Raw genomic sequence first — 27955 nt, 5'->3', positions numbered from 1 at the left:
GCACCGTGGAGGATGCCGAAGGCACTTACAATTCCGAAGCAGTTCTACAACGATGCTCCCGACAGTATGCACACAATAAAGCGCTGATGGAAATGTGAAAAACAGTTTCCGCGCTGTTCCGATTTCAAAATCAGGCAACCATTGCCAAGTCTTTCACCAGATAAGTTTACCGTGATGCAAGCAGCGCTTGGCAATTTTTTCAGGTCATTCGATAATTCGATGTTTTTTGAATAATTATAACATTTTTTCTGGTCCCTCGAAACTCGAATTAACGAGACAGCTTCTATCCTGATATAAGCTGCTTTAGAACACTAATGTGCTCTTAACGGTATTTCAGATATATTTTGAGATTTAGTTCGACAAAAGACCCTTTGAGAAACTACTTACTGCTTTAATCATCAATTACGTTGACCCTGCTTGGTCCCATCATCACGAACTAATTATGGTACAATGATGACTCAACATACGTTACCAACTGTACTAAGTTGTTGTGATGCACAACAAATTGATATTGCACTACTATTAAAAAAAAATTAAAGATCACTGCGGCTACCAGCATTGGAGGAATGCGAAAGCGTTGACGCCTCCTGGACACTCGTCGCCTTTCAAATTTGATGCCATGGTTGCTTATCCCATATCCGTAATTACTCAGCTTAATTAACCAGTTTTATTCTGATTATACCCTCTTTTCAACTCAATCACCCATTTTTAAAATTTGGCGCCCCGATTCGTTTTCAAATTTGGCACCACGGTTCGTTAATGCCCACTTACTATATACCCGTCCAGCCTATTCAAACATCCATTGACTTTTGCTTATAATTAATTACCCAATTGCTGCATGTTAATCAACCTTTCTTTAAATGATTTATTTTTCTTTTATCAAACACTTTTCAATTCATTTGAAATTTTCATCTCGCTTTTTGCACAATTTCATACTATTTTACCGTCCATTCTCAATTTACTGTCCACTCACTATATCAACGCCCATGCTATTTCGACATTTTTAAAATATGTTTGGCTCTAATTAATAACTAATCATCCTATAGAAATATTTTTTTGGGGGGGGAGGGGGGGGGAGGCATCATCGTCACGTCTTCTTCTTTCAATTACAACCAGTCGTTTGGCGCTATCTCTTCTGAGAACGTCACGTCTGGAAACGTCTCTTCTGAGAATGCCTCTTCTGGAAATGACCCTGTCGACATAGCCTAGAAATGCTTTCGCAGTAAAAAGTATTACTGAGCTGTTTATATAAAGATTGCCTGCCAATGCCACTACACCAAATATTGGCCTATTACCTAAATTTTGCTATCTAGTTTCTGCACTTCTGGCAACGCATACTTTTTCCTCTGTATTTTGCCTATTTATTTTTCTTACCACAAAGAATCAGACTAGTTCTCTGTATTCATGTACAAATGTATCATTTGTCACTGCTGATGATGCACGACTGCAGCTCAGTCCAGCTGCAATGCAGTGTCTTTTTCTTTAGTCACCCTTTTTCACTGTACTTTGTAAGTGAAAATAAAGTTCACCGATTGATAGATTTGATCATGCTACGTTTCTAACAGTCCACTTTTCATGAACCATAAAAATGCGAGACTTTCCTAATGACAGAGCTAGTTGGCAGCATTATTATCAAGTAGCTAATATGAACACTGGCCCAAGAGTAACACAAGCTAGACATGCAGGCTGGAACATTCAGGACTTGAGTGTTGTACAATTACAACACCCGCTAACGACAACCTGCCAGTTTCACCTCATCTTTGCCAGGTGCTATGCTTCTGCTTTTCAGACAGTGTTAGTCAGTACAGTGCTCGGTTTCACATTACAGAATCTTTGACGGTGGTCATTCTACTTACTACTAGGTTGCCACGAATGTGAAACCACACAAGCCGAACACACAACACAAAAACTGTGAAAGTTGCAAAAACAGCAACTGCGAATGCTAAGAGAACAAGCACTGTTATTAGTGCAGAAAAGCATGCAAACGGCCAGCAGGCAATCCCCCGTCTACCTTTAAAACAACAACAATACGACCCAGTCCTTCCCCGCAGCTATGTTCTACAGGGATACATCAAGCTACCATCGCAGACGGGAGAAATCGGCCAGTTGACTCTACAGCGGTCAGCCGTTAGACGGAACTGGCTACGCTGCATCACATGCAGCCACTCCACTCCACACATTGGCCAATTGGGCATCCCTCGTGGCTGAGCAAAAGCTCTTGTGCAAAGCCCCGCAATACCAAGCAGCACAAGCAGGCAGTGCTACCTTGAAGACAGGAGGAAGACCAACCAGCCTGACATAACAAGGGAGGGAGGAGAGGAGGAGCAGAGTACAGCCCGCAAAACTCCTTGCCCATACGGCCGGTGGCAGGGCAGCTCCCCTACTGCAGCAGGCGGCAAGCTAGTCAACAGCAAGCGAAAGCCGGGAGGGGCAGGGAGAAGAGGCGTAGTAAAAAAATTGGTGAAGCCTACCTAAGACACTAGACACCAGGGCTCTAAATTTGCGATGCGGGCCCTTGATTTCAGGGAGATCCACTAGTGTCAAGGATTTGGAAGGGGAGAGAGAAAATGGAGGAGGAGGAGGAGGAGGGAGAAGCAAGTGGGAGAACAAGTGTAAGGCAGATGCAAGGTGAGAGAGACGAGAGAAAAAAAAAGAGACAAGGATTTCCATTTAAGATGGTCACAGAAGCAATGAGACAGTGACAACAACAAGCGTACAACACTGCGACTCCCAAGGGTCGCCACAGCGACGACACACAAGAGTACTGCACACAACGGGCGGGCAGGTCTACTGTCAACCCACTGCTCTCCAAGAATTTTCAGTGCACCCACAAGATATGTCAGCAGAGGTTTGCGAGGAACAGGTGGTGCAGCTCTGCATTAACCTCACAAGATGCTTGTTCATGTTCACTTTTTTTTATTTCTATACATCTAACTTATCTGAAAGACAATTTTGACAACCCGGCATCTTTTGAACACCAAGCTGCGAGTGTATTGCTGGCATAAAAAACGCACACAAGGACGAATTGAGTGCACATCATGCTAGTTTTCGCTGCAATGACTAATGTTAACACAAACTCCCGTAGCTTTGTTCTGAAAGCGCCTTAAAACACAATTCTCAGTAAGAGCACAAATTTCTCAGTGCAAAGTGGTGCATTCTATAATGGCCATTTCAAGTACGCAGCACGCTTAGCAAATGTGCTTGTGGAGAAAGAGAGCACAAGCTACCAGGCCTGCAAGTGTCACCCACTGTTTGAGAACTATTCAAGGTTACTGGCAACTGTGCTAAAACGAAGACACAGGCTCAAGTATACTGCTGCATCACCCGATGAAAGCACATCAACTTGATAAGTTTAAGCCATTACAACAACCTCTGCGGGCTGCAATTAAGCAGTTAACCTTGTGCACTGAAAATACACATACTCAATGAAATGAAAAAGACATTTACTGTTTAAGAAAAGAAAACAACTCATGTACATGTGCCTGCATGAACTGAGGCAACTAAATTACAAGCATAGCCTTTTAAATGCTGTCCCAACTGTTTTGACTGAACCTATCAGCAGGCACCAAAATGAAGACTTGGGGACAGGTCCCACTGCACTCAGTGGTGTTAACAGGTTTATAATTACTTCTCAAACATGAAAAATCTTGAGACTAAATGGGTTACAGGACTGACACGAAATTTATGCCGAAGATGCACCTCAGACACAAACTGCCGATCACTGTCGGAAGCTAATTTACATCGCAGATGCATAACCGACAAATGCCGATCGCTGTCAGAAGCTAATTTACTTCGCAGATGCATCATGAGAAAAACTGCCTATTGCTGTCAGAAGCTAATTTACATTGCAGATGCATAACAGACAAACTTTCGATAAACTTTCGATCGCTGCTGGAAGCTAATTTACATCGGAGGTGTACCACCAGAGACAAACTGCTGATCACTGTCAAAAGCTAATTTACATCGCACATGCATCATGAGGCAAACTGCCGATCACTGTCAGAAACTAATACACATCAGAGATGCATCACAGAGACAAAATGCCGATCGCTGCTGGAGGCTATTTCCCATTGGAGATGCATTATGAGACAAACTGTCAATCACTGTTGGAAGCTAATTTACATCAGAGATGCACCAAAGAGAAACTGTCGATCACTGTCAGAAGCTAATTTACATCGGAGATGCATCCCAGAAACAAACTGCCAATGGCTGTCAGAAGATGACGAGAGCCAAGTGGCTTTGACCCGTAAAGCCGAACTAATTTTGCAGTGCATCCATTACGTCACTCCTCCAATACTAAGAACAGTTATCACCTAGTTCACAAAGATACATGTACATGCCTTAAAGTGGGGTGCGTGGGTCACAAAGAGAAACATTCACTACAGCAATGTATCCAGTAACAAGAAAAAAAGATTGCTGCACCAATACAATGCAGGAAGCGGGGCATGGCACAGCTGACAGGCCACAGGAAAACTAAAAGACTGCTGGTTTAGTAAACTCTCTCTCGGGCATGATCCACACCCTTTGCTTGCGGCAGTATTTAGCAATCAATCTAAATGAATGCTTAGCATGCATTCAAATAAGAGTTATTATGCTGCAACAGGAATGCTGAAATGCAAAAAGACAAGCACTCTCGTGCACTTGGTTTGAATGTGTTTAACGCGTATGCAAGTTGATGTTTCCCGCCAACAGAGGCCTTTCCTATTTAGATGACCTGCTGCCTAGTCCTTAACAGATGTAGTTTTAATTTTACCTGGACTGTACAACCAAATACTGTTGTTATGTATGCACATGTAACCAAACACTTGCGACCTAGACTAGGTGTGCCATGTTCCTGCATAGCTGCACTTGCACACACTCAGGCGGTGGCCACGTTGGTGGACTGTCAGTGTCATGCAGATGTTGCTGAAGCACACTGTTATGCAGTGCTGGAATGGCCTGGTCCCACTGATGCAACTCAAAGGCAGTCACTAATCGCAAGAGCTTCCGTTTGTTCCCATCATACCTGACCGCTTGCTCGACTGAACAACTTTCAATGACAGACTGAACTTGACCACATTAAGGACGAAGCAAAAGGCACTGCTTGTTTCTATAATGTCAAAATTATATCAACACCAGCACAACATATGCTGTGCCTCCAAGAGGCAAAAAGAGAGACGAGAATGAGGAACGGTGCGAAGGGAGAAAGAACAGAAGAGAGGTCATCCCAGCAATGCCGACAAGGGCAGCAAATCCGGGGTCGCAAGCCTCGACCCAAGTGCGGCACACACACCACCACCAACATGGCCACCACATGCGAATGCTGGGTGCAGCAAGGGGGAGAGGGGCACAAACACACCACACAAGGTCGACGACAGTGGGCTTCACAGAGGCTCAGGTTAGGAGAGGCGCAACACCATCTCTAGGTGAGGACACAAAGTGTGGTGGGGTGAGAAAAATAGAAAAAAAAAGGCTGCGGTGAGACACCCTAGTCTGCCTGCGTTCGGCCCATGCTTGTCGAGACTGCATTGTGGCTGGTCAAAGATGTTCACTAACTGGCGTATTGCCTCCACAGAAGCAGCACAGATATGGCGACACAGGGACACAAGTGCCTGTGCTGCTTGCCCATGCCTCTGTCCCATGTTGGCTTAACAACAGTTCAGCCACAAGAAATGAAGCAAACCCTTATATAGATGCTGTTGCAGAGGTTAATTAATGCAACTGGTATACAGTGTGCCAAGGAGAGTGACTGGCGAGAAATGTCTGATTCCAACATGTGAAAATGTGGAGTGGATGAAGCTGATTAATGGCAAATACACAATACGAAAGTGGATACTCAAGCATTAGGAACACGTGGAGGCTCGCAGTGTTAATTCAGCAGTGTAAACAGCGTAACCAACACAGAACCGTAGCCAGCTGTGACATTTCAGGGCAGACAAGTCTAACAGAAGCAGATCTCCCTCCCCTCTGCTCCTTGAATTTGTTTAGAAACCTGGCACTTTCCAGCTCTGGTGCTAGCACAGGATCAGCAGAGCAAGAGCAGAGAAGCCCAGCTAAGGCAGCAAGGGGTAAGGCCTCAAATCCTAAAGGTCCCTGGTAAAAGACATTGTGCTACCCACTCGTATTCATGGCGTATTCCACAAAAATGATCATGAGGACTAGATAAAAAAACGGTACAAGACAACGGTATGTCTAAACGATGCCTCTGAATAGAAGCTGGAACTTGAGCCGGAAGCCACAGTTACAGTTGCTTTGGTGCTGAAGAACCAACTGCTCACTTCTTATGGCAAAAAAAGCATTGAGAGTGTGGTATAGGATGTGCACATTAGATACGAAAAAGCTATGTAGTCAGGGGCAACGCTACAAATTTCATAAAAAGCATACTTCTGTGTGTGTGTGTATACATGGGAATTCATAGGTGTCCTCCTGCTATTTCCTATCTGTCCGTACATCAGAAGCCAGAAAAATACCGAGCTATGTATTACATATGAAAGAAGCCAGCAGTCACCGAAACCAAAGGGTATAGGAAAATGTTTTTAATGTTTTTTTTTTAATTTGTGGCATTGATTAGTGAGGAATTAATAGTGTATACATTTTATTACTGAAAGATAATTGATTAGAAAGTAGGAGAAAAAACAACCAGATGAGCCAGTAGGATCCGATACCCACGGCCAACGAATTGCACATCCGGTGCCCCAGCTCCGGTGCTCCGAATTCTACCTGTCTGGTGGCATGCTCCTTCACTATGCTCCTCGTTTTTGGTGACTGCTGGCTTCCTTCACATGTATGTCATAACAAGCACCTCAATGTTCTTCCCTTGTCTGCTCATAAGCTATGTATTGGCCTGCAACATGTGAGTAGCATCCTGGGCTCATTGTAGGGCAAGCTGGTTGCCCCAAGATACGAGGAGTACGAAAACTGGTTCCACAATATTATGATAGAAAAAGACTGTGATATACACTGATATCTGAGCAATGAGAAGCCACGTGCAGTTTTCAACTCGTCACACGGGGGATGATGCTCATCTCTAAAATTTCAAAACCACTGCGCGACAGCAGGCCCAGTTTGCTCCGAAGCATGCTTCAGTCAGAGCTCCGATGCACGAAGCCACAGAGCCACGAGGCACGCGAGTCACCATCCCCTTGCCACACAATTCTTAGGCCTGCACTGCCAAGGGTGCAACTGCCATCAAGTTTCAAAAAGTTCCAAACTCATCGAGAGCAAACGACCTGCTCTCATCACATCTCCTAGCTTTAGTGTTGGAAAAACCTTAAAGAGTGCAAAAAAAGGCGACAAATAATGTTGCAGGTGCCTCAACTCAATTTGTGACTCCCGCAATGACACCTCAATCTTGCCTATAGGACAATATCCATGCATACATGTACAGGGCTAGACAGCCTCCAGGCCAAAGGGCCTCCTGTTGAGCAGTGCATTTGGGCATCTACAGCCCCTACGAAGCTACTGAGGTCCTCGGGGTGAGGTCTCCCCCCGACGACCTCCGTAATTTCACAGATGCCGTAAGCTCTCCAATAGACTCCTAAATAGCCAACCCCGTACCTCTGAGAAAAACAGTACCCAAAGGCACTTTTCAGCTCTGGTGTTAGTACAGGATTAGCAGAGCAAGAGCAGTCCCTTTCTGACCCAGTTTGCAATAAATCAATGAAACGAAGGAAGCTAAACTATTCTTCCATAAGGATGATGGTACTGCACTGCTTGGAAGGACACAATGGATGCCCCTAGGTGCTTCGACTAACCAGAGTGGAAAAGCTCACAAAAGACAAGCTGCTGATGGCTCTCTGCAAAACCTGCAATGCTCACTCCCTTGGTTAAAGCTATGAGACACATTAAATGCCAAGCTAGAAGAGGCATCTATTGGTTCCGAAGTGGAAAAACTTCTGTTCACGTTTTCCAGTCACGTTAATGGAAAGCAACCCAATACAGGCCTAAGGTGTATAAGCAATGACAAGCAAATGTTAGCTGGAAGCAACTGCATTGCCTTAACATGGTGGTCATCAGCCCCATCAACGTTATTACAAGCATGTAGGCTTGTTGCAGTGATTCTGGAGTGTCCCTCTCTCGCGCTTATAGCACTCAGTATCACAAACTGTTTGCAGTGCTGTGAAAGCTGCAGTGATTTGAGCCAATGAAAACAGCGTCCGCGATCAGTGGCTCCATCCCTGAGAAGGAAAGAGCACCAGTGGCCAGCTCCTGTGCGCAGGAGACTCAGCCAACTAGCCGGAGGCCATGTTTACGAATGGCGCAGCAGGCCTTCGTAGTGCTGTGTTTATGAGGACTTCCTCTGCTAATTTAACCAGTGAGTGAAACACTCACGGTACACCATCCTGAGCTACCTTTTCAATTGGGGCAATAATTGTCTGAAAAACAGACAACACACTGAAATATCTGAGGGTGTGTTTGTTGTCTTCCTTGGGCCAGACTGGATGTGAGAGCTTGACCTTTTAAGTGCTACAAACAACTTATGAGATTAAGTACTGCTTATGTACCAAGCATGCCATTAAAGGAGGGCAGCTTCAAAAAGCTTGTTTTTAAAAGTACATTGAGGACACAAAAAGAAGCTGGCCTGTATTGTTACGACACAGACCCTGCAAATGGCACTTTTATGAGCCACAAGAACGAAACATAGGTACTGCCGCCACCAGCCACTCTCACAAGCAAACTGAGATGATGTTGAGACTAATTTCAGCATTTCTGAGAACAAGCTATACCGCCATTCATACTTCCAAATGGTGATCACAGAGTTGTTTTCATCGCTGAAATTTTAGATTTGAACAGAGTGGAAATTGGAGTCGAACTGAGTGTTCGTTGAAGCTGAACTCATCTGCTCGAGGGACCAACGCGTCAAGTAACCACTTCTGTTGCTGGAGTGTGACTAAGCACGCCCTCCTCAACTAGTCACGCATGCCTGCAAAACAATAAACAAATGCAGGTGGCCATCGGGCAAACGGGGAACACAGCGCATTATCGCAGGCTAAAATGCTTGCTGATTCTTGTTAAAAAATCCTAGAGATGCGCAGCTTGATCACACCTGTGCCGGCCTCCTTTATTGCGTGCCATGGAATGGCACACACAACACGGGGGAAAGAGAGAGAGAGAGAAGGGTTTTCAGCAGATGAGGGAGCAGAGAGGGTGCAAGAAGGCATGTGATGCGGCGTTGAGGCGCACAATGCGTGAAGAGAGAGCGTGTGGTAGTGTGCACAGCGGTGCTTCGGCATTCAGAGAGAGAGCGAAAAAGTGCACTGGCATCCCATTCTGCACTGCTAAAATCCACACGTGGTGGAGGGGGGCCAGATAATGAAACACTGACTTGCACTGGGAAGACTTGCCTTGCCTCCTTCAGCTAGGCCATTCATTTGCTGTTATGCTCTCAGCTTTTAAGCAAAGTAAGAAAGTTGCCACCTTCAAAGAGCAACGGCTGCAGTGCAGTCCCTGCACTAGTGGAAGCAGCAAAGAATGGTACATACAGTGGACAGGCCAACTCTACAGCCTCACGGTTCTCAACGCAGAAATTAAAAACCAACTCGTCGGTTGATGAAACAAATTTCAATTGGGACAGTTCTAGGGCTCATCAGCATGACGGTGCGTGGACTGGGATGACAGTGTCAACATGATGCCAATAGTGCCAAAAATAAAAAAGTAACCGCGCACCCCCAGCTTTTCCCAACTACACTGCTTCCTGTCAAATGTGATGGCGTTCGCAGGTAGAACACTGCTAGTGTTCCTTTCTGGTGGGCACGACTCGCAAGCTGTCGAAAGCTGTCGCAGTTCAAGCTTCTATGACATGAGCCAGTGTGGACATGGCAGTTACTCACACAGCTCTGACCCTCATCGCGGCAGCTTGCAGTGCAAAAGGGACAGCCAGCTGTGCATAACTCTGCTTGGCAGGTGATGAGAGATGCGTTTTACAGGGACCGGGCGGGGAAGTGAGAAGGGGCCATCTTCAAGATGGGCTGGCCCGGTGTGAGCATACTCACGAGAGGGGATCTTCTTGAAGACCCTTTTGGCCATGAAGTCCTGAAACCGCTGTGCATAGAAGCTGGGCCTGTGCACTGAAACAGAGTCCTGGGACAAAGAGAGCACAGAAGTGCAACTTCGATCAATTCAATTCATTCAAATCAATCTGATGAGTAATTTTAAACAAAACCTTGGGCTACATTGGTCTTACGTGCAAGTGAATAAGCACTTACAATATTTACTCATGTAATGAAGCCAGCCCCCACTTCTGTCCTTGAAAATTTAGTTGTGTATTTTTTTAATCTTGTCTAAGCAATGCACACCTGACTTTCAAGGCCAGATTTAGCACATTCGCTTTATTTCACCATGACTGATCTGCACTGTTGACTATCACAATATCAGATTGTGGCATAATACAGCAAAAACCTTTAGAAGCGAACACTGGCAGAACGAATGTGGTTGACATGGATATGCAACTTGCCGGCCGCGCGTTTTTGTTGCCGCTGAACAGACGGATGGACTGACAAACAAGTGGGTGGGTGGGCGCATCATATGAAACATCAACAGCTACAAAAAAAGTTGCAGGGGACAATTATGTTGCTCTGTTGGGAGCAATCGTATTCCAATGGCAAAATGGGAGTGCAAGTTGTCTGTTCCAATGGCAGATCGGGATCAGACGTCGATCCCGGATCGCTCCGTGGAGCAGCGATATTTGCTCCACCGAAATCGGCAGATTTGACCGGAACCCCACGCGACGTTTTACTTTCCCGCGTCTGCTTCCTTCCTGTTGTCGCTACGCGGTGATCCGGGCAACGTACAAGCAGTATTTTTGACTTTTTTTTAAATTGAATTCTCCCAAATGTAATTATTTTTCGTTTTGTTCGCGTCTGCACAAGTTAAAACAAACAAATTTACTTAACAGGATGTCAATTCCATCGCGGTCAATTCTTTGTGACCGCTTTTTAGACCAAAATCGTTGACTTGTTTGAACCTCCCGCGCTTTCTGACGTCAGACGACGCATACTCTCTAAGCCTAGCAGCTCTGTAAATAAGGAAGCAATCTGAAAATTTGGCGCGTTTCATCACTAGAATTTTGTGGTGCGGGCATCATCACACAAAGCGAAAGCTTCGTGCGCCTTTTGTTTGCCGTGAACGCGAGAGACAGAGTGGCAGCAAGGACGAATCGCTGGTGAAGCGAGAGGCCGCGCTTCGATGGGCGCCGCCTAGTTGCCTGAACTTCGAGCTATTCTTGCGCTGAAGTGCCCCCGCGGGAGCGCATGCATTCCATTGGCAAAATGGGAGGGAGTGATCTCCGCCTGAACTATGCGCTCCGTTTGTGATCCGGCGGAGCGCTCTCGATCTGCCCTTGGAATTCAACATTAAGCTTGGCAGTATGACGTGATAGCGTAATGAGTTAATTCCTACATATGCCATTTTCTAATTCACATCCTGGGGAGTCCTCGTAGCCCTCCTGGCACAGTGGCGCAGCAGTTAAAGGAGGACGCGGCACTAGAGAGACGAAAATCGGTCCACAAATCGCATTTTTAATCACTTCATTTTCGCGTTCCCGAGACCATTCTGCACCGATCTGCACATTTTGGCTTCAAAACTAAGTTTATTTCACGTGTTATAACAGCTAATAATAACGACTACAGCATGCGGACCTTTAAATTGAGGTCAAAATTCGCCCTATTTCAACAGCCTGCAGCTCGGGAACTACGCACTCCGTCGGCGACATTTTGGTCTTGTTTAAAAGCTCCCGTTTTCAGCGTTTAATTTTTTCAGTAAGCAACCCTGAGCACTGTGCATAAAAAAAATAAGCAACGACAATAATTATCCGCAAAGTGGGCTTCTATTGGTTGCTTGAATCATGTGACCAAAATCGTGGTTTTTGATTGGCTAAGGAAGCTTGTGGTGGTGCCTGCTGCCAATTTGAAGAGGTATTGATTGCTCTTGCAAAAACGTGTTGTACCTAACATGATCCTTCGGTTTGCCATGCCCGGTGGTGCGAAAAAACGCCGACCTCATCATCATTTTGGCTGTACACGGAAGAAAGGTAGGGGCACAAAGCGTGCTGGGGGCATGTGATGGACAATCAGGCTCCGACATGACCTGATAAGGCCGTTGTGCCCGAGGACGCCTCCCCTGATGGCGTGCAAGGTGTCGACTAAGGCCGCGCGACGACAAATACTGATATTATCAGTGATGAAGAAGTGTGCGAGATCGGTGCACAGTGTCGACTGCGCAGTGACCAAGGCTTCCGTATGGAAGCCGATACGTCTTCGTATTGACAACCTTTGGTCGGCGTTCCTTTCTTTATAAATGAATCTTTTACCCGACCAGACGAGCTTTCGTCAAACTTAAGTTTTCAGTGTCGACTTAGGCCGCGTTCGGATGAGCACCGATGCTATCGGCGACAGAGAAGTGCGCGAGGTTGCTTCCTCTGACAACGTGCGCAGTGTCGACTCCGGCCGCATTCGCATAAGCACCAATGCTATCAGCGACAGAGAAGTGCGCGAAGCTCACGCCCGTGATAAAAACGGCACTTCAAAAACAGCACGGAAGGTTGAGCCTTTTGCAGAGGCAAGCAGTGCGGCAACGGCGCCAGTGTCGGACCAGCGTGCTGCTCCTTATGTCATAGTGAACATAGAATCACTCACCTCGCTCCTTCAATCTCTGCGATGCAAAATGTACAGCCAGATATTGCATATAGTGAGAGGTGATTGTGACTATGGCCTCGCGGTGCAGCTGACCGTCATGTACGACAACTGCGAAGACATCGCGACCGAATGGAGATCGCCCTGAGTTGATAGTTCGAAGACCTGCAACCCATTCGATGTCAACCTCCTGGCTATGCGAGCAATGGTATGCACAGGAAATGGCCAGACAGCCATGGATGATAATCATGCATGATATTTTCATGCATCAGCTGCAATTCTACAGCAGATAGACAAGAATGTCACAAGCAACGGATCTCAGGGGGCCATGGAGAGAGATCGCCGTCGAAGTGCCAGTTCGAAGAAGATGGTTTGGTTTATGGTTTATGGGGGTTTAACGTCCCAAAGCAACTCAGGCTATGAGAGACGCCGTAGTGAAGGGCTCCGGAAATTTCGACCCCCTGGGGTTCTTTAACGTGCACTGACGTCGCACTACTAGTACACGGGCCTCTAGAATTTTGCCCCCATCGAAATTCGACTGCCACTGCCGGGATTGAAATCGCGTCTTTCAGGTCAGCAGCCGAGCACCATAACCACTGAGCCACCTAGGTGGCTTTATTGTGTTAAAATCTGTGGAGACTTTCTTTTTTCTCGTGTAACACCTCCTCCCCCCCCCCCCCAAAAAATTGGTGTCAATTCTTTTGGAAAAAAAAATGGCAGGGTCTTAATGCAGTTACAGCGGGACGTTTTCCTGGGAAAGGACGCATGAAAGAAATAACGAGCTGCCACGTTAGGGGTGTGGCCCTTATGCACAGTATCCTCTGGCAAGAATTTTTTGAATGTGTTTGTCAGAAGCCGAGTTATCAGCAGTGATATTTTGAATTTCAGCATCTTTTACCTTTTCGTCTCCTCTGCTTGCTTTTCGCACGCTCAAAGGTCAGCACTCCTTTACCGGCCCCACCCAATTGGCCGCTACGCCAGCTACAGATACGTGTGGGAATTCCCTAGGGGCAAAGCTTCCTGGCCCACCAGAGCGACGTGGCTGAATGGCCATGGTAGCTACATGATGTCTGAAGAGTGTAACCAACAGCCATCTCTTAACAAAGATAAGCAGCAGCATGAGATGGAGAAGGCATAGGTACGAAAAAGTCACCGGAAAGGGCTCGCCAAGTTCTGCACACAATTGTAGGTTCCCTGCTGTCAAAATCTCCTGTGTGCAGAAGTATAATTATTCGGCTCAGCTGTTCATGACAGAATGTACCATATTTACACGACAGTAAGCCGATCTATTTTTCAAAATTTCAAAATCCAAAGTGGGGGGGTCGACTTAAAATCGAAACCAATGCATCGCACCAAAAAAAAAAAAAAAGGTGAGACAAACGAGATATCAGGCATGCTACAGCGTGGTTGCATTTTTGCTGCGCGGCTCCGTCGCATCGCTCTTGGTGCTGACCTTCAGCAGCTGCTATGACAACGCGCAGAACCGGCATCCCCACCCTGCACGAGGCCGCCGGTGGCTGCCGATAAGCAGCAAACCGGCACCAGTCCACTCCCCACATGTGGTTCGCAGATTGCGGTTGCTGATAAGTGGCGGCGGCCCGATAATGCATTCGCGTTCTACTCTTAGTAGGCGTCATTCGTTTTTTTTTTGTTTACTTCCAACCGCGCACTCAGCGCTCAAGAAGCGTCAATAGTTGATGGAAGGGCCGCTGTTCCAATCGCAGCGGCACCCCCCCTTGGTGCCGGAAAGTGTTGGTGGCTGACGGAAGAACCAACACCACTCACGCGTTTCTCTTTGGCTCTGACGCATTTGACTACTTCCGGCAGTGTTTCACAAGTTTTTAATATAGTAGTGGTTTGTCATTTGTGCTCCAGATCCAGTAAGCGACCGGCACTCGTTCACAGCTACATTCCAAATGGCTGTCATTCTGTATGCCAAAGAAACGAACTGCGTGCCGGGCCTCAAGTTCGACGTTCGCAACAGCTGATACAGGTGTGGCAGCTGCAGCGAGGCAAAATTTTTAGCTGTTCCACGCGATGTCGTGATGTGGCTGCTTGCAAAGTGCGGGATTTCGTTGCACGATGATGTTAGAACAACGAGCTGTGGGACTGCAGCAGCGATCACGATGGCAGCGCTAGTGAGGACGATGGCGCAAGTGTGGACGAGTAGTCCAGTGACTAACACATTTTCGGTTTGAAATGTGCACACGAGCGCTCCCGCGCCCAGCAGCCAATCGCGGCTGACGATAAGCAGAGGCCGCAGGATAGTGTTATTGCGTTGTTTATTAAAGGCCAAGCGTAAACGACCTTCAAAGTTGTTTTTTTTTTAGAAATATGATGTGGAAGGGGGGTCTACTTTTATTTGAGTCAACTTACTATCATGTAAATATGGTAGTGAATGAGAGAGTTTATGTACGATCCTCAGAAAAGTGTTCCAGGGCCCTTTGATTGGTTTGGTTTATGGGGGTTTAACGTCCCAAAGCGACTCAGGCTATGAGGGACGCCGTAGTGAAGGGCTCCGGAAATTTCGACCACCTGGGGCTCTTTTATGTGCACTGACATCAAACAGTACATGGTCCTCTAGAACTTCGCCTCCATCGAAATTCGACCGCCGCGGCCTGGATCGAACCCGCATCTTTCGGGCCGGCAGCCGAGTGTTATACAACCACTCAGCCACCGCGGCGGCATAGGGCCCTTTGAAGGTGTTCACAAAATACTAGGGTTGTGCGAATTTCGAACGTTTCAAATATAGCATTAGCAATATTCGAAAACCTCAATATTTTCAAACTATCTCAAAGTTCGAGAATTCTGGAAAATAACCGGCTGGAAGAAGCAGTCAAATGGTCTTACGCTCGCCCTGACACTTCCGTGCAATTGTGCTGCTCTAGATGTCGGCATGAATCATGCATACAGTGTGGCGGCCGCGTCCACAAACTCGGCCTTCGACGGTTGCACAGTTTGACATGCCACCGAGGAGCACGCGTGATGGGACAAAGCCCAGACGCGAAAGTGAACACATCGCAATGAGAGCTGTGCTGCGCCCACTTCACAGAGGGTGCGAATGATGAGGATGACAAAGAAGAATGCAGAACTACCAACATGACCAACGTTAGCTATCCGTTGGCATTGGCTTTCATATTTGCAGTGTCGGTAGACATCAACTTCGAAGCCGACGACATCTTATTTGTTTACGCCTTCAACGGCTGAAATTATAAGAGGTGAAATGCCAGTTATTTTAGGTACCTCAATTGGAAAGCTGGTACCACAAAGAGTTTTGATGCAGGCGCACAGTCTCTGAAAAGCCACCATTTTCTTGCACTCGCAATCTTGGTGTAGGGGTACACCTTCCCCATGCTTCTCCGCCGAAAGTACTCGCCTCAGAAGAATACCTTAAACCTGCTCTCTTCAAGGGTAGGAGCATCCTGCTCCTTTGTGCAACCGTAAATGTGCACAGGAAAAGAGGGCTCGCATCTCCCCGCGCTCGCCCATGCCGACAACGCGTCTCCGTCTGAAGCAGTGCAACACGTAACGAAGCGAGGTTGGTTTACGCAAGGGCCCTCCCAGAAATGCCGAGTACTACTGCATCCTCTGATTGGTACAAGAAGGCATGCCATGTTCCACTTCTAGTGCTTGCGCGATGCCCTAGCAGACATCTTACAACTTTTGCGTAATGGCCGAATATGGCCACAGTTCCCTCCGGCAGAGGTACGAACATGCAATCACACGTGCGCAGTGCCGTCAAGTGACCATGTGCAGCCCGAATGAGGATGGAGAAATTTCAGCATCAGTTGCGACGGGTCCGAAATTTCAGTCACGATTGTACACTGAGCTGTATGATTCATGACCCAGTGCTGTGCAAGTCTGGAGTATGAATCAGCATGTAACGAATCGCATGGTAAGTGTTTGAGGCTATGATGCCTAATGCATTTTGACTCATGCTGATTAAACATTGCTTAGTGCAAATTTCAAAGAATTTTTGTCATTTTTTTTATTTCAGTTGGCCTGGTAATTCTGTACGCCTCATCTTTCGACATATGCTATTCAGCTCTACCAATGAACTGCCTCTTTCATTTACTACTACTTTTCCAGCTGTAAATTATTCGCTTTGATTTGAAAACATTCACTTTGCTTCAAAATTATTTGCTTCGTATTCAAATCGAATTGAAAGCTCACTATTCGCACAAGCCAACTGGTAGGCCTTGCTGATATTGTATATTACAGTCGCCGACCACTTTTTTGGGCTGAGCGGGACCCAGAAAAAGGTCTGAATAATCAAACAGCCCAAAAATCCTTGAACTTCAAAATCTCACTTTGCAGCAAAAAATTGGACTCTAAACTCTGAACTTCGTTGTCACTTCCGTTCCGTTTGCAAGTGATAATATTGCACTGTATTTAAGCCACACTCATGCTATCGTCATGCCCACAACAGCTCACATCACAAATACCTGACTGTGAGACGGCCAAGAGTCGTGCCGCAAATGCGCTGCAAACAATGCTTAAAAGGGAACAGCGCAAACACAGGATGAAGACAGGAACGTACAACACAGGTGCGAAGCAAGACCAATGTTTCATGGGGCTATGACGATTGCAAAGTCCAAGGAAACCTACAAGAACACGTTTCATTTCCGCAAGACCTTTGACACTGAACCGCACGTGGATAACCAACCAGGCAAACGACACCTCATAATGACGGATGCGGGTGCACCGCTCCTAACTGTTGGTCAGTTGAGTGCCAGACATTGGGAGGATCTTAATCTGAGCTTAGAATCTCGTGATATTTGCAGTAAGCTGATCTAGCTCCGTTTTACTTTTTCCAGTTAATTTGTGCCGGTTGTCGGACGCGCGTCATATCATCCATACTTTCAATGTATTATGTATATTTGAAGGATTTTCCGGGACTATGCTAATTTGTCGTAAAACTGCACGTCACAGAATAAAAAAAAGGCCCACAACAGGGGCTGCTCCGCTGTAAGTGGAAAAACTTAGCGGAAAAATGCTGGTCCCATGCAGGGGCCACAACCCGTAAAAACCGCAGAAAATAAGTGGGGCCCTTACATAAGTACATAGGGTATTTTGATCTGAAAAATCGCACTTTTTGGACTCCAAAGAGTTCGAAATATTGGTCGTGAACGTGCACATGTTCCTATGAGGGGTGTGATGGTTCCTCAGTGTAGTCCGAATAATTGGAGTACGAAAATTCTGTCGGCTACTGTATGCTGATGATGAATTGCAAACGAAATCTGTTTAAAATACATTTCTTTTCTCAGCTGTCTTTGCAGAACGTGTTTCTGCTTAGTCTAACTACCCGCACTGATGCCCAGTTTTATTCAAAAATATTCGATTTTATTTGCAACCAGTTTCTATCTTTCTCACGTTCACATCAAAACTAATAACTTCACATTCACACATTTCTACAGTAGAATCTTCATGATATGATCACGGCTGATACAAATTTTGGGACGATACAATTACAGTAGAATCTCGGTGATAAGAATCTCACAGGGTCACGAAAAAATTCGTATCATCCGAAATTTTGTATCATCCAAACAAACAAAATTCGTATGCAGAAGCATTAAAAATGTATTTGCACAGATCTATTTACGGCTGACGGAGCTTATTCACTGCTGTGCAACCACAGCTCGTTACTTGCGATGCATACCGCACGATTAGTGACCGCGACGTTGACCGCTCACTGCACGCGATGCGTACCCCGCGATTAGCAACTGCGACTTTGGCGACGTGCGGGCTGCGCTTAAAGTTCAATGGTACGGTTGCGACTCGTGTGTTCGTATCAAACCATTGAGGAAAGGGAGAGAGTTCGGAGCATCCAAAATTCCACACAGCGTACACAATGCACTCTGGGCGGGGAATTGATGATACGAATTCGCGAAATTCGTATGAACCGGGTCCATATCATTGAGACTCTACAGTACAGTAAAAGCTCGTTAATTCAAAGTCATTGGGACTGTGAGAAATGTTCGAATTAACCAGGTTTTCAAATTAGCCGATCACGGCAAGACAATGAGACCCAGGCAAAAAATTTTGTTGCGAGTACGTGCAACCTTTATTGGAAGAACTTTGTGGTTACTGCATGCTGCTGCATAAAAGTCGACCTCCCAACTCGTAGCCCATGCTGCTTTAAAAAATTTGACTCCAAATACAAATACAATGTTCCGCCACCGCACTTAGTTTTGTAGTTTCCTGGGAATGGTCTTCTGGCGCGCCGCGCGCAGCTCACAGCAATAAACGCGCAACAATGCGATCACAAGGACGGCAGCCTGAAGACGATGGAGATCAAAAGCAAAAAAAAAAAAGCAGCGCTCCACCCTGGTTTGGAAGAGCCGGGCAAACGGCATGCAATTCGAATTTTCATTTGTGGTACTGAATTGCATATGAATTAACGACTTTTTGGACGCTTGGAGCCCCATGCGTCCCGCCTGGAATGAGCGCTGGCACGGGGCGCATACTATGCGCCACTTGTCTAGACACTTAGACGTCGCAAATAAAGAGATGCCTAACCTAGCCCTCTAACCATGGCATGTCTCAAATAAACAGTGCAGGTCAGCATTGCGCACAGTCAACATGTCATGGGTACAAAGCAAGAATGGCCGCGTCGCAGGAAAAGCACAGGTGTGCGTTTCGGCACTGCACAAGCCATAACATAGACGGCTTTTTATGCTGGCGTACCGGGGCTGAAGCGCTTCGCATATCAAGTATCACCACCGCTTCGTGGCTCTGAGGGGCCGTTGCTTCACAGGTTTGTGGCGAAATCAGGATCGGGCATTCTCGCACAGCATCCCCAGATCTTCGACTTAACCGGAACAGTGCAGGCTGGCGCTTCTAATTATCCAGTTAAATAATGGGACTGCAGAAATTCTTCAAGCCGTCCAGGATTTCGAATTAACAAAGTTCCAATTGTCAAGGTTTTATTGCATGTAAAGTTCCCATGGCGTACAATGTGCACACTTAAGGATGCCCCGAACACTCTCCCACTCCACTATGGATGATACGATCAGAACTCCCGAGCTGTGACTGCACCCTTGAGCACCAAGCACTGCCCGCACATCAGACTCTGCAACTGCTAGTGATGCTGCATGCACAAGGATCAGTCAGCGGTGGCGCCACCTGCACATTGCTGACGTCACAAGTTCGGCCTGCACATCGCCAATGAAGCAATCGCCAGTCGCAATGCGAGTAGCGAGCTGTGGCCATGCAGACGTGAATTAATTCTATCAGACGTAAACAGATCTGCGTGAATGCATTTTTACATGCTTCTGCCAAAGGATTTTGTTCGTTTTAGATTAAGTGGAATCTTGTTGATACGAACACGGCTGATACGAATTTCGGTGTGATGCGAATTCGTAAAATTCCCCCGCCGAAACGCACTGTGTACAATGAGCCAAAATTCAGATGTTCCGAACACTTTCCCGTGTTGCGCCAGGTGATACAAACTTTGGTACCGCGACCGTAGAGCCGCCATCGGCACAGCATGCGCCAGTGCCGGTTTGGGATTCCGCGGCAGCAGGGAGGCTGACGAGACAAACGAAGCTTTCTCTCTCTCAAGTTTTTGGGGGCGGCCTCTTCGCCCTTTTCTTTTTACTTTGTTGTTGCTCGAGGCTAGTGCCACTGCTTATTGGTCCGTTCGCCCTGCGAACCAGCCAACCTAACAGGTCAGGTGCGATTTGTACTCTCCACATGTCTCGCGTCCCTGCGCGCTTGTCCCGCCAGTCTTTGCGCTACAGCCAGCGCGCAGATCGTCACACCAGCAGCAGCTCCCGCTTCTTTGTTCCCTCGTGCGCGACGACTACGGGAGTGCAGCATGTTGTTTTCATGTGTCATTTTACGAGCATTGATCGCATCAGCCTGAAAGGTACTGAAATCAGTACGATGTCGCGAAAGCGGAAGGTGCTGTCCTTGAAGGACAAACTGGATATTTTAAAGAAGTTGGATGAAGAGCCCAAGAAAAGGCGCACTGACATGGCCAAGGAATTAGGCCTGCCAATTTCTATGCTGTCTATGATCGTCGGACAAAATTATGCAGAATGTGCAGCACTTTGGCGTAAACTCCAAAGAAGAAAAGAATGCTCTCCATGTAAAGTTAGAAGAAGTTTTCCTAACATAGTTTAAAGAGTTCACCGCAGCCAGTGTCAACGTTGACGGAAAAGTTGTGTGTGAGAAGGCTGCGGACATCGCACTCACACTTGGAATTGAAAATTTTCAGGCCTCTGGTGGCTGGATTCATCGATTTAAGGCACGGCATGACCTCTCCTACAAAACCGTTTGTGGCGAAGGGAAAAAGGTTGACACCTCCGTCACTGAAGACTGAATGGCAACCATGCTGCAGTCTTTCATCGCAGGATATGACGCTCGCAATGCTTTTAACATTGACGAGGCAGGGCTGTTTTACAATCTTCAGCCCGAAAAGAGTCTCCGCTTCAAGGGCGAAGCCTGCCAGGGAGGTCAAAAAAGTAAGCAGCATGTGACGGTGTTGTTTTGCTGCAATGCTGACGGGGTCAGAAAAAATGAAACTGACCATTATTGGGAAATACGAAAAGCCCCGATGCTTCAAGGCAGCCGGTCGTTTGCCCTGGACATATGGAGCCAATAAAAGGGTGTGGATGACGTTGGCTCTGTTCGGGGAGTAGGTCACATACTTGGACCATAGGATGTCATGCAAGAACAGAAAGATTGTTTTGCTGCTGGACCAGTGTGCGGCGCATCCAAAGCACATGACGCTACAGAGCATCAAAGCGGTATTCCTGCCCCCGAACGCTACTAGTCCTTTGCAGCCACTGGATGCTGGCATTATCAGAAATGTAAACCACCACTTCAAAGGTCTGTTGGTGCGCCGCCTCCTGGCGAAGATTGACTGTAAGGACGCAAATATGAAGATTAGTCTTTTGGATGCCTTTTCTTGCAGTGGCGTGTCTCCCCTGCAACCATCACGAATTGTTTCGCAAAGTGTGGGATTTTTAAATCCATAGTGGCCACCACCTCGCAAGTGCCAGATCCAAAACCGGTTGAAGTCTGGAACCAACTTGGCGATGACTGCAGTGCCGACGATTTCGTCACCGCGGACGACAATCTTGTCACCTGTGGTCTGGGCACAGTGGAAGACATCGTGGAGGATGTGTCGTTGCAGCCTGGAATTTCGATCAGTGACGAAGAAGATGAGTGCCAAAATGGTGATGAACAACCACCGTCGGCAGCCGAAACTATGCATGCTCTCGATATTCTGCGCCGTGCTGCGACATCCGAGACTGTGCGTGAGAACACTACAGCCCAGTTCTTCAGTTTCAAAAATTGTCTGCTGGCCAGCCTCGCGGAGAAGACGACTCAGAAGGACATATGTGACATCTTTCCACGTTTTTTTTTGTGCGTGTCTCATGGTTTCGGGACGGATTTCTCTCGTTTTTTGGTGATAAGAAATTTCGGGTGATACGAATATTTTCGCCTCCCCTTGAGATTCGTATCACCGAGATTCTACTGTATACGAAACTTCGCATGATACAAATTTTTTTCATGACCCTTCCCGATTCATGTCACTGAGATTCTAAAGCACTTATTTTAAACTTTACATATCATATTTAGCAAGTAGGGCTGATTCAGGCTGGATGAATTTCACAGTGTACAAGTGTGGCTCCTATCGTACCACTGTTCTTCTCTCTAGAAAACAACATCCAGTCACACACTGAACTGCTGCAGAATCATTCCCTGGGTCCCTATAGTCTCTGGAGCTGCACAGCCACACCTGAATCCTAAGGCATTCCTTCAAAAGTAATGGAATTTGTGTCTTGTTTTCTTTTACTCAGCAGGTGCCGTGCCGACATCCCCCCGCGGGCACAAGCAGTGTTCTAGAATGATAGTTGCATCCTTCTCATCCAGCAGCAGGCAAGCGCCAGCAGTTTTAAATGCGGTCCGAATGACGCCAACACCACTTACTGCAAAGAGAGAGCCCTGCACAGCTATTGCTGGCCTCGGCAATAGCAGGGCAGGATGGCACTAAAATCAAAATTTGCGCCGTTTTGAGCTTGCCTCGCAATAAAATGCTGATGAAGTGGCAACACTCACCCCATCATGAAACATGGACTTCCAGGTGTGCTCAAGCTTCTTCTTGAGCCGGTAGCTTTGCAGAATGTCGATGACTCCAATGAACAAGAGTAGCCGCTCTCCCTTGGAGTTCCTCGCTGGGATGCCACCGGTTCTGGTGGGGGGGACACAGGAGGGACAGGAGCCGGTTAAGAGATGAAGCCCTTAAAGAGAGGCCCAGCTCACATGTTTCTACAGTCTTTCAATGTACCGCCTACCACCTCAAAAGTGAAAGGGAAGGTCCTAAGCGGATGGACCGTGTCAATTATCAAACAAGCTAACAAGAGTAGCAAATAAGCAGCCCAAAATTCTGAACAGTGAGTCCAAAACTGCCTGCCAGATTTCAATATGTTCAAAGTCTATGATAATGACTTCTCACTCTACTCTCTGAAACAAGGAAACCCTGAGGTTTTACGAGGACCCAACTGCAGCCAGTGTTCTCTGCTAGTACAAACAGGTTCAGATCAAGCAGACTAACTTCATCATCATCAGCCTGACTACACCTACTGCAGGACAAAAGCCTTTCCCATGTCTCCAATTACGGGGGGAATAGGATCTTAGAGAAAAATTTTTTAATATTGGACTTAGCATAATGAAAACTTCAGCTATTATGTATTTTAGTGTGCTGATTTCAAATATGGTGTCCATTTTTGTGTATATTATGCCGTTTATTAATTCAAGGATTCCGGTAAAATTATTTTATTTTGACAACTTTTTGAAAAAATTGGCTACACAGATTCAAATAATATTTTTCCCAGTGGATTCTACTGTTATTAATGCTTGCAATAAGGGTACTTTCGGTATTCTAGCCCTTGTGTAACCAAATTTACAATGTTTTGAAGTTCACGTAAAAGTGGCAAGGAAAAAAAGTGATTTTTATTTATGCCGTTTAATATTTTCACAGCTTATTAAGAGTGCTGTTAACGGTTTTATTGCAAGGTTCAATTATTCAGCTTTCAAATAAAACAAGAATGGTGAAAATCACGCGAACCAAAGCCGGGAAAAGCTTGTCAGCAGTGTGTAGGGTGGTGCAGAAAATGAAACAGAAAAACGAAAAAAACGAAATCAAACATTTTGAAGCTGTATAATCACATTACAGTGCTTAATTTACCAAAACAAACAGCTTAGGAGGCGCATAGTGGATAGTCTGAATCACATTTTGGCCGTTGCCGCCGCTTAGCAAGCTGCAAAAATGATTACGAGGGTGCGCACTGTACTGTGAAGCTGTCTGTCGACCGCCACCAAATCTACGACCACATCGGTAGCTCCGCAGGCAATGGAGGGTTGGCGTCTACATGCTCATTCGCTAGCGTCCGCATCTTGCGCTAGGTTGCGCAAAATTTCTGCCAAACTGGCGATTTTATCATCGGCGTGCTTCGCAATCCTCGCGATCAGCGCTGGGAAGAAATGAGTCTAATCTGAACCGCTGCTGCCAATCTCGCCCGACCCAGCAATTTGCTCCGTGTCGAAGGCGGACGCCGAAGTTAGTAAACAAGTGCTTATCACGACCGCCGAATTGCACTCTTGTGCCTCATTATTCCCTTATCCCTCTTCCGATCACTTCTAAATAAAAACCTTCCTCCGGCTCTCCGTCATCCTCTGCAGTCGCGACATGCATTGCGCTCGGAACGAACGCCGGTTCATGCTCAGGCACTCCGCTGCTGCTGGTTTACATCACTGCCGACGAATTTGTGTCTTCCGCTTACTTTCTGCGGCCTTTTTTACATTTTTTCCCCAAACTTATGCGCGCTGCAAACTTCCGATACGGTTTCAAGCCACGGCGGTCTTTTTCAAAATGGCGTCGCAGGACGAGCGCGGAGCCTTAAAAAAATGGCGCCGGCCAATGAGGCGTTTGAATTTCGCCACGTGGTGTCCAACAGCCAATAGCATTGCGGAATTTTATATTTTGTCTTCTGTCTTTTTCTCGGCGACCAATCGCAGTAGACCTTTCGTTCTGGCGGGAAAGAAAGCTGAGGCGTTGCTCTTTCAAACGAGTCCAAAGTCGCCTAGCAGTTAGAGATGGGCAAAACGGCTCACTTCAGTGAGCGGCTCAGAACGGCTCCGCTCACTGAAGTGAGCCGGATCATTTGAACGGCTCACCCGCTCACTTGGGTCGCTCAGGAAAGAGCCGGGTCTTTTGAGCAACTCCTTTAAAGAACGAGTGAGCCGTGGTTCTTTCCTTTCCACTCCCTCTCTCCACAATTCTGGAAATATACCTAGGCTTTAACACGTGGGTCAATAAGTAAGGCCTTGTAGTGTATGTTCTCTGTGTGAAAATTACCTTTTTTTAGTTACAGTTAGTTCGGCCGTCTGTGTGAGATCTGCTTCTGTAACTCAGTTTGCCTTTGTACATTTATGTAGATATATTTCCTCTCTTCATCATCTGCATTCGACAATCGTCCCCATCTTCAAACACTGCCTGGAGAGGCCCCGTTCCTCTCTTAAGAAAAGGAAGAGACCATGCCTGAATTTACTACACGGCTATTTTACTGATGCATATATCGTTTTGTTTTCATGAAAGCCAAATAACTAGCAGGTTACACTGTAACCTCTGCTATAGAGTTAAGTTATTTGGCTTAAAAAAAAAAACGATATGTGCATTAGTAGAATAACCGTGTTATAGGTATTTTTACTAATACCTTCGAGATGTTGCACCAGCTCACGATGCACGATCGGTGGGAGTCGTGAGACATCGCTCGAACAACAGCTGTCAACAAACGGCGCCATCCTTTGCCAATGATTTGCCAGAAGACACGTTCTGAGCGAAACAGCGCTCGCAGACAACGGACGACAACAAGGAAGACACAACACCGCAGGACAACACAAAGCGAGGACAAGCTCTGCGAACGCTCTTTTGCTCGCAATGTATCTCAACCAACTCGCCCAGACATACGCACTTTGCCAGAAGACCCGGCTCTGATTGAACGGTTCTTCGAACGGCTCACTGAACGAGAGAGAAACAGCCCTCCAAAACAGCCGCACGGCTCACTGAACGAGAGAGAAGCGGATCGCCAAAAGAGCCGCACGGCTCACTGAACGAGAGAGAAGCGGATCTCCAAAAGAGCGACTCTCCAAAAGAGCCAAACGGCTCACTGAACGAGAGAATCGGTTCACCAGAAGAGCGGCTCTCCAAAAGAGCCAAACGGCTCACTGAGCCAAAGACCCGGCTCTTCAAAAGATCCGGATCTCCAAAGGAGCCAAACGGCTCACTAAGCCAAAGACCCGGCTCTTCAAAAGATCCGGGTCTTCGGCTCAGTGAGCCGATTGGCTCCTCCTTTGGAGATCCGGATCTCTCGTTCAGCGAGCGGGCGACCCGTTCACTCAACCAGCTTTCTCGCACTGCTAATAGATGGCGCGCAAATCGCACCCAGCAGCTCTGACGGACGGTTCGACACGGCTAACTGAGCGACAAACCAGCTTTCTCGCACTGCTAACAGATGGCGCGCAAATCGCACCCGGCAGAAGACCCAGCGACCCAGCTCTGACGGAACAGACAGTTCGCAGTTCGGCACGGATCACTACGTGGGACTACGGTCCTATGGATCAAAGAGCCGGATCTCCAAAAGAACCGCCGCTCACTTTTACTGAGCCACGGCTCACCCGCTTTTTTAAAAGAGCGGCTCAGAAGATCCGGCTCACTCCTGAGCGACCCATCTCTAGCTAGCTGCGCCGGCCACTTTTGACGCGACACACGACGCAAAACGGGCATTTTCTAACCTATTTTTGCGAGCTCTCTTGTCAAAATTGCATCTTTGCGAGTCGATTTCTCGTAAACTACGCGGTATTCAGCCATGAAACTTGAAATTGAGATGGAAAATAACGAGACTTATCCAACTATGACCAAATTGAAAAGTCGATTTTTTCGCGATTTTTTGGTCCCAAAGACCCGCGTCCCCCCTTAACCCTGTCCTTTGCCAGCTGCATCCATCGTATGCCCGCAAGCTTCTTAATCTCATCCGCCTACCTAATTTTCTGCCACCCCCTGGTACACTTGCCTTCTCTTGGAATCCACTCTGTTACCCTTAAGGACCAGCGGTTGTCTTGCCTTTGCAGAATACCTTACCTTTCTCAAAACTGAATGTACGCTGAACAAAACAGTCGCTGCTGGAATAAGTGAGCCGATTCTTGTTAAAGCCCATTAGCATTCCCAAGCTCATCACGGGACTACAGGCGTGGTCAAGTCAAGGTGCACAACATAAGCCTGCTAGAGGCCATCAATAAGAGATCATGCTTCTGCAAGCCGCCTTCACCTGTCTAGTGTCTTGCTTACATTGCCGGCAAAAACTCGGCAGCGCAATCCTTGCCGGCCGCCCCTAACAAGCAACTAAGACTAGTGGAACCAGTCCTTGCACAGAATGAATTTGTTACGACATGTTACACTACGTTTAAAGTCTGCCATTTTGGGCATTTCCGCAACACTCACTAGTTCCAAACAGTTGGCAATTAGCTGCGAGACTATGAATGATGATTATGATTAAATTTAAAGATGCAAGAGCAGCTTGACCAAAAAGCGCCACGGCTTACAGAACTGGTATGCACAGATTAAAGATATTAAGGTGATTCTCACAAAAAAGCTATGCAGCAGCCGACCGGTTTTTCAGACTTCAATAACTCAAGACTTGCACAATATTTTGGACTTTACTGGGAAAATGCCATGTGTGCCATAGGGACAACTGCATATTCATGACCTATACTTCAGGCCCTGTGGAATCCAAGCACTCGATTTTTTGGACTAAGATACCATATTTACACAATTGTAAGTAGACTCCCTTCCCCTCCCCCATATCACATGTCAGCAACAAAAAGAAGAAAGACATGCCCGTTGGCAAAAAATGAAAATGAATTAGTCACTGGATCACTTGTCCACGCTTGCGTCATCGTCCTCACGAGTACTGCCGTCGTCATCACTGCTGTGGTCCCACAGCAAGTCGTTCTAACGTCGTCATCCAGAGAAATCCCGCACTTCGCAAACAACCGCACCACGACATTGCGTGGAACACCTAAGAATTTTGCCTCGCTGCAGCCACCACACCTGCATCACCTGTCCCAAAACATAAAACTTGCAGCCTGAGAAAGTTGTTTATTTCTTCGGTGTAAAGAATAACAGCCACCTTGAATGTAGCCATGAGCGAGAGATGAATGCGTATCGGGCCCGAAGCACAAATGACAATTGACGAAGCCCTAGATTAAAAACTGGTAAAACGTGCCTACCAGTGAAGTCAAATGTGTCAAATACACCCAAAGAGAAACTTTGTCTG

General features: G+C 46.8%; 1 protein-coding gene across 15 annotated transcripts in view; it reads right to left on the bottom strand.

Annotated features, from left to right (window-relative positions):
- The window catches only part of LOC144094329 (phosphatidylinositol 4-phosphate 5-kinase type-1 alpha-like), a 107017-nt gene that overhangs the window by 44616 nt on the left and 34446 nt on the right, over nt 1-27955 (bottom strand). For 9 of the 15 annotated variants that reach the window (XM_077628284.1, XM_077628283.1, XM_077628286.1 and 6 more), the window contains exons 11-13: nt 22680-22812; nt 9972-10059; nt 2472-2534 (exon numbers count right to left, since the gene is read on the bottom strand). In XM_077628284.1, coding sequence (XP_077484410.1) covers nt 2472-2534; nt 9972-10059; nt 22680-22812 — 284 coding nt within the window. The remainder of the gene's footprint in view (nt 1-2471; nt 2535-9971; nt 10060-22679; nt 22813-27955) is intronic. The other 6 variants (XM_077628289.1, XM_077628293.1, XM_077628294.1 and 3 more) reach the window with 1 other exon arrangement.

Source organism: Amblyomma americanum, chromosome 6, assembly GCF_052857255.1.
Source record: "Amblyomma americanum isolate KBUSLIRL-KWMA chromosome 6, ASM5285725v1, whole genome shotgun sequence".
NCBI classification, from domain to species: domain Eukaryota; kingdom Metazoa; phylum Arthropoda; class Arachnida; order Ixodida; family Ixodidae; genus Amblyomma; species Amblyomma americanum.
The sequence above is the reverse complement of the archived record's forward strand: the minus strand, read 5'-3'. Positions and strand labels throughout refer to the sequence as shown.